The sequence below is a fragment of the Phalaenopsis equestris genome, unplaced genomic scaffold (genome assembly GCF_001263595.1).
Source record: "Phalaenopsis equestris unplaced genomic scaffold, ASM126359v1 Scaffold000374, whole genome shotgun sequence".
Taxonomy (NCBI): domain Eukaryota; kingdom Viridiplantae; phylum Streptophyta; class Magnoliopsida; order Asparagales; family Orchidaceae; genus Phalaenopsis; species Phalaenopsis equestris.
This window is the reverse complement of record NW_018164816.1, coordinates 807,911-819,356: the sequence shown is the minus strand read 5'-3', so window position 1 is coordinate 819,356 and position 11,446 is coordinate 807,911. Positions and strand designations below refer to the sequence as shown.

Below are 11,446 nucleotides of genomic sequence, written 5' to 3'. Positions count from 1 at the left end.
GTTTTGACAGTTTATCTTTCTTCAAGTTCTTTTTTTTTCTTCACAGAGGCAGGGATCCAAAAGTCGGCAAAAACCAAGATTTCGAGATTCAACTCGCTCCGACTCGTACCCTAGCCATGAGAGCCCTTAATATTTTTTAGGATTGTTGACAGCAAAGAATGCTATGTCAACCCCATTATAGGTTGCATCAGGCGCGGAACCCAATGGGAAATCAATTACTCAATTAATTCTTTCAATTTATCTGTCATTGGTTGTTTAATAGTTTCTCTGTCCTTATCGTAGTTGTCACAATTAAGGGGTAAGAAAACTCAGGGAACTAATATGTATACACCAAAATTGCTAGCATGAATCTCAATGCAATCAAACAACTAAGAACAACAACCGAGAAATCGAAGCGACAAGTCAAGGGAGCACAATCTGAACTAGTCATTTGATGATCGACCACTCTATCAGATCGACGGACCCACATTATCAAGGGATTCAATCGACGCACTGCTCTTACAGTCCCAACTACCCAAGCTTTTTTCAGGGCCGCTCGATCACAACTAGTCGATCGATAAGCTTTACCTCGGCAGGAGCGATCGCCACACAATAGATCGCCTTGGTCGGCTGAACTAAATACATCAATCCGCTAATGACAGTTGTATTAAACTTTATTGACAACACAAATCTTATATTAAATTAATGCATTAAATGCATTAAGGCTGTTTTTCATAATTGTTATCTTCTTACGGTGATTAACAATAACTTCCATCATTGCTCACTCCTTTCTATAATTGTACAAAAAAAAATCTCCTATAAATAAGAGGCCCGTGGATGAATAAAGTGACTTTTTCCCCAACTCTTCTCACTCAAGAACTCTTTGCCGACTCAATCTCTTATTCCCCTTCTCCAATCCCCCCCCACCATATATATATATATATATATATATATATATATATATATATAATGAATTCGTTTGTTCGCTCAATTCGTATCATTTATATATATTAAAGATACGTGTTAGCGCTCACACCAGAAATTGCTCTTCCCTACTCTCAATTCTCTCTTACTGAATCATCTTCCCCACAGCAATGCCCGTCCTCCCTTACCTCTTTCCTTTCTCCATAACCTACGCCGTCCCATCACTGTCCTTCCATCCAGCCCACCGCTTCCTTTTTCCTCCACCCAGATCTTGCTCCTGCCATCTTACGATTGCAGGTAAGCAGCGTTTTGTTGTTGGCCAATCGTCGAACACCTCTAGCGCGCTTGTTTAATGCGTTACTTTTACTGGGTAGAACCAAAGAACTGGCGAGCTCTCGTCTCGACAGCCCTTGCTGCTGCTGTCATAAGCTTCGGGGGCGTTGGAACGATGCCTGCTATTGCGGAACTCAATAAGTTTGAGGCGGAGATGAGAGGTGAATTCGGGATCGGTTCTGCGGCGCAATTCGGGTCGGCGGATCTCAAGTAAGATTATTTGGGTTCAGATTGTGGTTATTTATGCGACTTGATGTTCTGCTTTCTTTGGCGCGGATGGATGATTTTGTTGGTTTCTGTTTCTCTTTTTTGTTTCGAGCAGGAAGGCAGTCCATGTAAATGAAAACTTCAGGTTTGTTCTTTTTTCCTTTGTATTCGTTTTATTCTGAATGGTATCTTACATTTGGCATTGCCCTGATCCTATACTTTCTTGGAGTTTTGTAAGTTATGTTGAATACTTAGTTGTCCGTGGATTCAGATCTCAACTTAAAAACTAGGGGAGGAAAAAGTGAGCTTGAAAGAAGAAATTGTAGGGGAAGTACTATATTATTTCCTTGAGTGTATAACTGGCTGCCCTGGAGTTATTTGACTATGCGCTTTAACCAGGTCCAGGAGATTTTGGCCATACATATTTAATTCTCTAATTTTATTACCTCTTCGAAAGACAACTATGAAAAGAATAAGAGAATAGTAAACAAACAATTATGTCTTGTTTGTCTCCATGAGACAAATGTATATTACCTGGTCCAAAAATTGAATTCGTTAGATATGTTATTATTTTTCATATACGAATCAAAATTAGTTAAGTAAAGATGAGTGAGGCATTTCACTATGTGCTGACTTTTTGTCTACTTGAGGGGTTCTTAGCTCTCATACAGGGAATTATCCTGGGAGCACTTTGGCTATACCTACATGATTTTTCTGGGAGCATTTTGGCTCTCCTTCAGGAAGTAGTCTCGTAGGTTGTCAGCTCATCTTTTTTGTTATATTATTTTTTCTTCAGATATTTGCTTGGTTGACTTTATAGCCTTATAGGACAAGTTCCCACAGTGTTATCAGGAAATTTAGTTTCTCTACTAGGAATTTCATCTTTTTTGAGCGATTAAATTGACCTTTTCCTAACAATATAACTCAGTTATAAAGGAATTTAGGCAGTTTTGTTAAATTCAAACTATCATTTTCCTCGGGTTCGTAGCTCTCTTGCAATGAATATTTCTTGTAATTTTTCAACTTTACCTAGGCTAATATCTTGTCGTCTTCAATCTCTATGGTAAACGACTCATCGCATAATTCTTTTCTCCTAGGTGGACTATTTTTCTGAAGCAGTTTTGGGGGAACTCTTCTGGGAGAGTTGCACTATGAAAGTTCTTCTGAGAGAGTTGTTTTGACAGAACTCTTTTGGGAGATCTATTCTAGGAGGGTAGTTTCGAAAGAACTCTCATAGTAGAGCTATTTTGGGAGAGCTGTTCTGAGAGAACTCTCCTATGAAAATTATTTTTCTGGATAAGTTCAGCTCTTGGAAGAATTCAACGCCTTGGAGTTGTGGTTGTGCCTCTTGATCTCGGCCATGTATGTTCCTTATTTTTTTTTTTGATACAACCATAAAATATATCTCTTGATTAATACTAGGGGAATTTAAATACATACCACATATTTTGTATGTATTTACCTATTTCATAAATTAATTATTACGTCACCCTAATGTCTAAGTAACATTAAAATGTAGCTAATGCTAAAATGCGTACTCAGATATGTTTTGCATGATTAGGTTTGAATAATAAGGCAATCATTCTAGTATCACTTGATCACATCAGTATTCATGTTGATCCCCGAATTATATTGATCACATCAATATTCATGACGATCCATCAAGTAAGCGGATTTTATGGCATTAATTTCAAAATTTTGTCCTATCATCCAATGTAGATTCTTATCAATATCAATTTCAAATCTATTAATATAGATCCAGTTGTTGATTTGATTATCCAACCATTCTAAAATGGGGCATAGGACTTCCAGTTGTGAAAAATGACGTTAATAAAGCGAAAAATGGAACGAAAAAATTGCACGTAGAAAAAACACCAGAGCGATACAGATTTACGTAATTCGACAAATTTGTCTAAGTCCACGGAGCTACAGAGAATTTTATTTCTTCGAGGAATCACACCGTCGAGCGCCTCGACGCTGACAAGAAAATCTATATTTTCTTCTCTCCCTTCCTCTCTCTCTCTCTCTTTTCCTCTATTTCTTTCTTAGAGGACTCGGCTTGTGGCTTCATGACAAGTCATAAGAGGCTATTTAGAGAAACTAGGAGAGTGGTAGGAGGTGGGAAGTAGGTGAGCGGTAGGTGGGTGTGGTAGGTGAGTGTGGTAGGTGGGTAGGTGGGAAGTAAGTGAGCTATAGGTGGGTGTGGTAGGTGAGCGGTATGTGAGATTCTTAATTAGAAAGCTAATTAAATTAAGGTAGATCAGGTCTCCACATTACCCAACAATTCTCCCACTTAGAGACTGGGACACTGACTGCATTTCTTACTGGTTGCATCATCTACTAGCTGTACCAACATTTTCCTCAAATATGATATCCTCCATCTCTACAACTCAAAGTCCTGTCTTCATGCCAGAAGATCAGCTGAAGTCGTGCACAACTTCAGCTTCTCACAAGTAACACTCTCAGTTGACATATCACCGTCAACGTAGTTTTGTAACATCAAGCTCTTTCTTGGGTTACTCTTGTATCTGCTAACAACTCCCACTGTATGGGCAATATCCTGTCTTAGTTGAAAGTTACTATTGAAAGCACTTTTCAACAAGTTCAGTCGTGTACCTCTTACTGCCATCAAACGCAGTTTTCACCCGATACACACACTTGTTGTGCAATGTCTTTTTTCTTGGTGGATGTTCTGCCAGCTCCCAAGCCTGATTCTCTGCAGGGAATCTGTCTCCTCCTTCTTGGTCAGCTCTCACTTGCTCGAATTCTCTTCTTGCAAGATTTCTTCATAGCTCTGTGGTTCTTCATCATTTGTCTGTATAAGGTATGGTTTTCCTGCCTTTGGCGCTCTCTCATTTTTCAGGAAACCGATATTCTTCTGCTTTCCCATAATGCACCTCTGACTCATGTGTCCTCGCCTGAGTAAACATGTAGTCATATATAGTGTGTTAGTTTTCTTACCCCAAGCCAATACTAATACTCCTTTGGTAACCTTCCAGGTGTTATCTGAGAACACCACTGAATAACCATTCTCATTGAGCTGCCCAACAGATATGAAGTTTTTCTTCAACTCAGGAACGTGTCTGACCTTTTGCAAAGTCCATTGTTCTTGTTAGGAAGTGTAATATTAATGTCTCTCATCCCTACCACGTCCAGAGCTTTTACGTCCAGAGCTTTTCCATCAACTCCATCAACCAGATATATCTTCTCAAAGTTATCTGCAACATAATTTCGCATTAACTCCCGACGGGAAGATGTATGGAAGGAATCTCCTGAATCCAATATCCAGTTATCAACAGAACTGTGAACTGTCAGCAATAGTGCATCTTGTATTTCTTCAGATACAACATTAACACCATCATTCCCCTTCTTAGGATTTCTGCAGTTCCATTTTATGTGGTCAGCCTTGCCACAATTCCCACAATTCCAGCAATTCCAGCAAGTTGTCTGCTGACCATACTTTGATTTTGATCTTCCTCTGTTTGAGTTTCTGTCTTGTGATCTACCCCTGGAATCAACAATCAGTGTCAAACTCGAATGCGATGTTTCGCCATAATCTTTTTCTGCGCACTTACTTAGTCAAAATCAAATCACGAATATCATCATATTTTAGTTTGGATTTACCTACAGAACTGCTAACCGCCATCCTTATGACTTCTCAACTATTTGACAATGATGTCAACAAAATCAATGCATGTATCTTATCATCAAAATCAATTTCAATAAACGACAATTGATTTGTGATAGTATTAAAATCATTCAAGTGTTGAGCAACAGTGACACCTTCATCCTTCTTCAATTTGAATAACTTCTTCATCAAATACATCTTGTTATTCGCCGATGGTTTTTGATACATACCTGATAAAACCTCCTTGAGATCTGCAGTAGTCCTCTCCTTGATGACGTTATGGGCAACCGATCTCGATAGGATTAATCGAATAACTCACAGAACCTGTCGATCCAACAGATTTCATTCCGTCTCGTTCATTTTTTCGGGTTGCTTTCCCAGTAACGGAAGATGAAGTTTCTTCCCATAGATGTAGTCCTCTATCTGCATTCTCCAGTGAGCAAAATCTGTGTCATTGAACTTCTCGATCCCCGATGTCATCACTTCGTCTCCACCCATCGTACTTTCTTAGATTCGAACCAAAGCTTTGATAACAGTTGTTGTGAAAAACGACGATAATAAAGAGAAAAATTGAACGAGAAAAATTGCACGTCGAAGAAACACCAGAGCGACACAGATTTACGTGGTTCAACAGATTTACCTACTTCCACGGAGCTGCAAAGGATTTTATTTTTTCGAAGAATTATATCGTTGAGCGTCTCGACGTTTACAAGAAAATCTCTATTTCTCTATTTTCTTCTCTATTTTCTTCTCTCCCTTCTTCTCTCTCTCTTCTCTTCCTCTCTTTCTTTCTTAGAGGTCTTGGCTTGGTCTGACTCGGCTTGTGGCTTCATGACAAGTCATAAGAGACTATTTATAGAAACTAGGAGAGCGGTAGGTGAGTGTGGTAGGTGAGCGGTAGATGAGATTCTTAATTAGAAAACTAATTAAATTAAGGTGGACCAGATCTCCACATTAACTAACACTTCCATCAATCTAGTCATCCATTATCACTAATGAAATGATGGTCCAACATGAATTTCAGCATTTCTTGAGGCTTTACTCCTCGGTGAACCCGAATATTAAGAAAAACCTCAATCAAGCGGCATATGTTTATAAATGCTCCATTGCATTCCTTGCCAAATTACTGAAATGCCCATCATCCATTTTTTATAAATACTCCTCTTTCCAGCAGAGAGGGGTGATAAAAGGTCCTTTCTTTCTTTCATTCATATGGAGCATTGATTAAAATGATTTAAGTTTTAATTTACCTTCAATCCTAGTCATGAATTGAAGAGTTTTCAGAGGGATAAAATTCCCAAGTTGGCATGCTTTCTGAGCAAGACACAAAATTGGGCCTACATATTGTTATATTTCTTCTATTGATGATTAGATCTTTAAATTTTGATGTTCATATCACTTGGCCCCACACGGGGATTTTTTTTCTCTTATAAATCTATTATCGGAGGATATGCTATTATGGACAACAATATTGCCGATAAAATTGTTGGGCTAGGGACAATTTAAGTTAAGACATATGGAGTTCTGAGGACTTTGGAGAGATCAGACATGCACTAACATGGAAGAAGAACCTTATATTTATGGATTGTTTATGCTCCAATAGGTGCATGCACATATTATGTAGGTTGTTTCAACTCCCATTGTTTCGGATATCTCTTCTAGCAGGGAATCCACTGTAAATACGTTTATTTGGTGGTTTTTTATCCCTTTTTTAATTTTCTCTAGCCATGATTCCATGAAAGAACTAAGGGTTGATACCTAGATGAATGCTTTAAAGAGTAAACGTAAAACTTTTATTGATAAAGTTAAGGAATGGGAAGAGGGCTAACGAAAGAAGAGAAAAAAAAGCATGAATGTGAGAATAATTCAAAATATCTATTTGTGGAGCAAAGACATGTTTGTTTCAGTCACCCAGTGGTTACACTTGGAGCATTTGGGCTCTTAGTAGTTTATCACTTATTATATACTCTTAAAAAAAAGAAAAAATTAAAGAGGGAAAAAATCCTCTCAATGTTATAAGAGGAAGAAAAAAACCTTGGAACTACATGTCATGAGAATACTATGGGTCAAAAGGACTAAATATAATTGATTACTATGAAAAATATATAGAAGAATATGGAGTTCTTCCCTATAACTGTTTCAATACAATTGGTTTTCTATCATTGGTAGGTTGACAGAGGGCAGGGTGTGGTGCCTACATATTGGTCTATGTGAAGAGTAGGAAGGAGTGACGTAGTTGATCAGGAGATCAATGACTCGGGGAAGCATGTGGATGAGTTGTTGAGGGGGTTGGAAAGCTGAAAGAAGGACTCGTGAAAGGTTTATTATGTTTTCAAGAGGAGCCCGTGCAGAGAGAACTTGAGGCCAAAAAGAACCATGAAAAGGTCTCAAGAAGACACCAAAGGGTCAAGAAACTCTGAAATCGAAAAAGATTATTGTTGAGTGGTTATGATACCGGTCTAGCACCAAAAATCCACAAAATTGGCATCAAATTTTGTGTCAACACCATGAAATTCGTAATTTAAAACTATGATTTCTTATAATTAAAGTTCCTATTTTTTATTTTAATTGGCATTCCTTACTTGTATAAATTGATGTAAGAAAGAAAATAGCATCTAATGATCATTGTTCTAACCTTGGGGATCTGAAGAACCATAGAGACTTTGAAGAGAGGCTATGGAGTAGGTGTGATAGAGCGGGCCACAGGGGAATCCAGAACACACATTCTTCCTTTATTTTATATATTTTCCAAGTGCTTTCTTGTTAATAAAACATGATTGTTTAATAATCTAGAAATAGTAATTCAAATTAGCAACCCTACTTCATACATGGCCGATGTCTTGTTGCAGATAATGGATTAGATTCTTGTATGAGTAAACTTTCTGTATTTTGCTGCTCCAGAATCATGATCTGATATAATCTTTACCATTTTTCTATGGATATTTAAATTATAGGATTGATGACCTAGGCCTTTTATGTAGTATTAGCAGAATTAAATTGGCCAAGCAGAGTAGAGCGAATGGCAAGTGACTGCTCAACTACTTACACGCCCCTTCAGTAAAGTTAATCATTTTCGCATGACTTCCAACTAGGTCTCATGTATCTTAGTGTTGAAGGGAAATAAAAAACCCACATAAATGCAAGTTAAAGCAGCAGAAATGGGTATTTTAAGATAGATGTAGGTTAGAATTAATTTGGAAAAAGCTGAGAATAATTATTTAGGAAAATGAGTGCACGTGTTAGCTTCCGTTAGGTATAAGTTAGTGAAAAAAGCCGACATGATTTAGGCTAGAGTGAAGAGGAAGCACCAATAAAGTGGGAGAGATGGAATTAATTTGAATTTCTTAAAAAGAAAAGTTGATAGGCCACACCAATGAGACTCCGCACATGATGAATCTGGGAAAGGATTCACTTCGCCTAGTTGTAAAGGAGAGCATGGTGATAAATGATTTCCACCAATTTTTTTTTTGGATATTTTTCTTTTTTTTCTTATATGTTAATTTTGATTACTGATTATGCAATGACCAGACAGTTAAGCCCTTTTATGTGGTTTCTAATGATGATATTCTAATTGTGAGATGTACTTTTCTGCAAATATTCCATCATACACCTGTTTACATGTTTTGCTTCTAGGATACTTATCATTAACTAGTACAGGCGAGCAAATTTCACATCTGCTGACATGAGAGAATCTGATTTTAGCGGCTCCACATTCAATGGCGCCTACATGGAAAAGGCTGTAGCTTACAAAGCAAATTTTTCTGGTAATTAACCTGAACTAACAAGTGGGGATAGTGCTCAACTTATGTTTACTCTTTGAAAATATTCTTATCAATGCCTCACAAGCAAAAGTTCTCGGTTTGATTTCCCGTTCATATGTTGTTAACAGAATATCTTTATTGTTTTAGTTTTGGTTTTAGTTTTTGCTGATTCAACTTTAACATAATTGCTCCCCATTATTACACGGTTGACAGAAGATCTTTAGTGGTTACCTCTACTGTTTATGGGTTCAGCAATAGTCTTCTTTGTTTCATTATTCATTTACTGCTTTAGAAAATGATGCAAATGATTGTCCACTAACATAGCTGTCATCTTTGTATGTTTTCTGTATCTCCGTGTAGGTGCTGATTTGAGTGACACTTTGATGGATCGCATGGTAAGTACAGCCAGTCCCGTGTAACGTTTTGCAAATTTTAGGTAGTCCATTTGTTGTTCTGTGCCTGGCCAGGAATATGCTTTTGTGCTTGTTTTGTTTTCATTTCCTTGATGTCCTTATCTTGTTAATTCTTTGAACAGTACTGGGCTCTTCATGCTCACTTTTTGATATTACTGTAGTTTCCACGTGATAAAACTCCTGAAGCTATTTTCGAGAGTATGCATACAGTATTTCTTAAATACTCCATAACCTACCTAAATGCATGGATTACAGGCATATTTACTTGTCCCAATGTTTTAATTGGTGTTAAAATTTTTATTTTGGTGAAAAACATTTAGTTTATTATTTTTTAGATTGGTGATAGATTATATAGTTTAGGGGATGATATTACAGGATATAGTATACAAAATCTAAAAGGTGGCATGATTGGTGCCTGGGGTATGGGTTTGGATAAGCAGAGGAACTATGTATTAAGGTTGCCATCAAGTTTTAACTAACTGGTATTAACTGAAGCCATACAAAAAAGCATTTAATGTTGATTTAATGCCTTTGTTAATTTTATTGCACATGAATGGAATTTCATATAACATGATAAATTTTATGGCAGGTACTTAATGAAGCAAATCTCACAAATGCTGTTCTGGTGAGGTCAGTTCTCACCCGCAGTGATCTTGGTGGAGCGATTATTGAAGGTGCTGACTTCAGCGACGCTGTCCTGGACCTTCCTCAAAAGCAGGTGCCTGCAAAGATACAAACCATCTTTAGTATTTTCTTCTATGATGATTTGTATACTTGGACATATTGGGCTCATTTAAGTAATGATTCATAAAGGCTCCTCCCTGAAGTTGTATTCATAAAGGTTCCTCCATGTGAAATATTTATAAGATCACATAACTTCGCATGAGATCCATAAGCTCAACTCATGTGTAAAGGATGAAAGCTGCTATTTTTGGCATGAGATCAATAAGCTGACTGGGATATAACATGATCATGAAACTGAATGATTGTTGTACGCAGGCTTTATGCAAGTATGCAAATGGGACAAATCCAATTACGGGAGTGAGCACAAGGAAGAGTCTGGGCTGTGGGAATCCACGCCGGAATGCATACGGGAGTCCATCTTCTCCCCTGCTCAGCGCGCCACCACAAAAGCTGCTCAATCGGGATGGATACTGTGACGAAACTACGGGTCTTTGCCAAGCAAACTGAGCGAAAATATAAATATACCGTCTCACATGAAAATGTGCGTTCGAAAGAGATTATTTTTAACCATGGTTCATCACAGTGCATCTTTTTTCAATTTCTTTGTTCCCCTACGTAGGCTGCGTTCCACATGGTGGTCGACACAATGTATGCATGATGACATTATTGTTATTCAAGAGAAATATGTTCTGTTTATCATCGTCAAGATGTCCATTCCTAAAGGTGGTAGATATATACATGCATAAGAATTGAGTAATATGTATGTAAATTTAAGTATTTTGTTGCATGTTCTTTCAATGCATAAACACAACTAGTGTGAGAACAAGGACACTAATTTCGAACGTACAACCTATAAATGGAGAAAAAATTTAAGTATGACGATCACATGTGGAGTAACATTTGGACATCACTCGAAAATTGATAAATGAACGATATATAAAATATATTTAACTATCTAAATAGTGGAGAAGCACGATCAGATTCGACATATTAGTTTAATTATAGTAGTTTCATTGCACATAAATATTGTGTCTGATTTTCAAAAACCTTTTTTCTAGTGTTATAATTCGGTTGGCTTCTTGTCAGGTAAACTATATCCGCTCAGTAGTTTAAATGCAATATTTTAGATAGTGCTCTCCACCAATTTTTATTGCTATAATACTAATTTTGTTGTACTAAAAGCATGGTGATATTATGTTAAAAATCTATTTATTTGTTGTTACATGTTGTTTATGATATTTTAGATATTATTATTTTCAGTACAACATGTTATAAGATGGTGGTGAGACATGCAATTTAGATATCTTTGGTGATCAAATTAAAATTTTAGTAGTAGTAGCTCTAGTGACAGAAGTGTGACTTTGGGTGATCAAAGTATTAGAAGGTGTGAACGATTTAGATATCTTGAGATCGTTGATCAAAGTGATGGTGATATAGATGGGGATGTTAATAGTAGAATTCAAGTTGGTTGGTTGAAGTGGAGGAATGCTTCGGGCCTTTTGTGTGATAGAAAAGTA

General features: G+C 37.1%; 1 protein-coding gene across 1 annotated transcript; it reads left to right on the top strand.

The window, feature by feature from the left end:
- The first annotated feature begins 969 nt into the window (after positions 1-969).
- Positions 970-10,765, top strand: LOC110026520 (thylakoid lumenal protein TL20.3, chloroplastic). The gene is made up of 7 exons (XM_020727486.1): positions 970-1,200; positions 1,278-1,446; positions 1,559-1,588; positions 8,729-8,835; positions 9,193-9,227; positions 9,835-9,963; positions 10,245-10,765. The coding sequence occupies exons 1-7, from the start codon at positions 1,074-1,076 to the stop codon at positions 10,434-10,436; spliced, it is 789 nt and encodes a 262-aa protein (XP_020583145.1). The 5' UTR covers positions 970-1,073; the 3' UTR covers positions 10,437-10,765.
- The last annotated feature ends 681 nt before the right edge of the window (positions 10,766-11,446 follow it).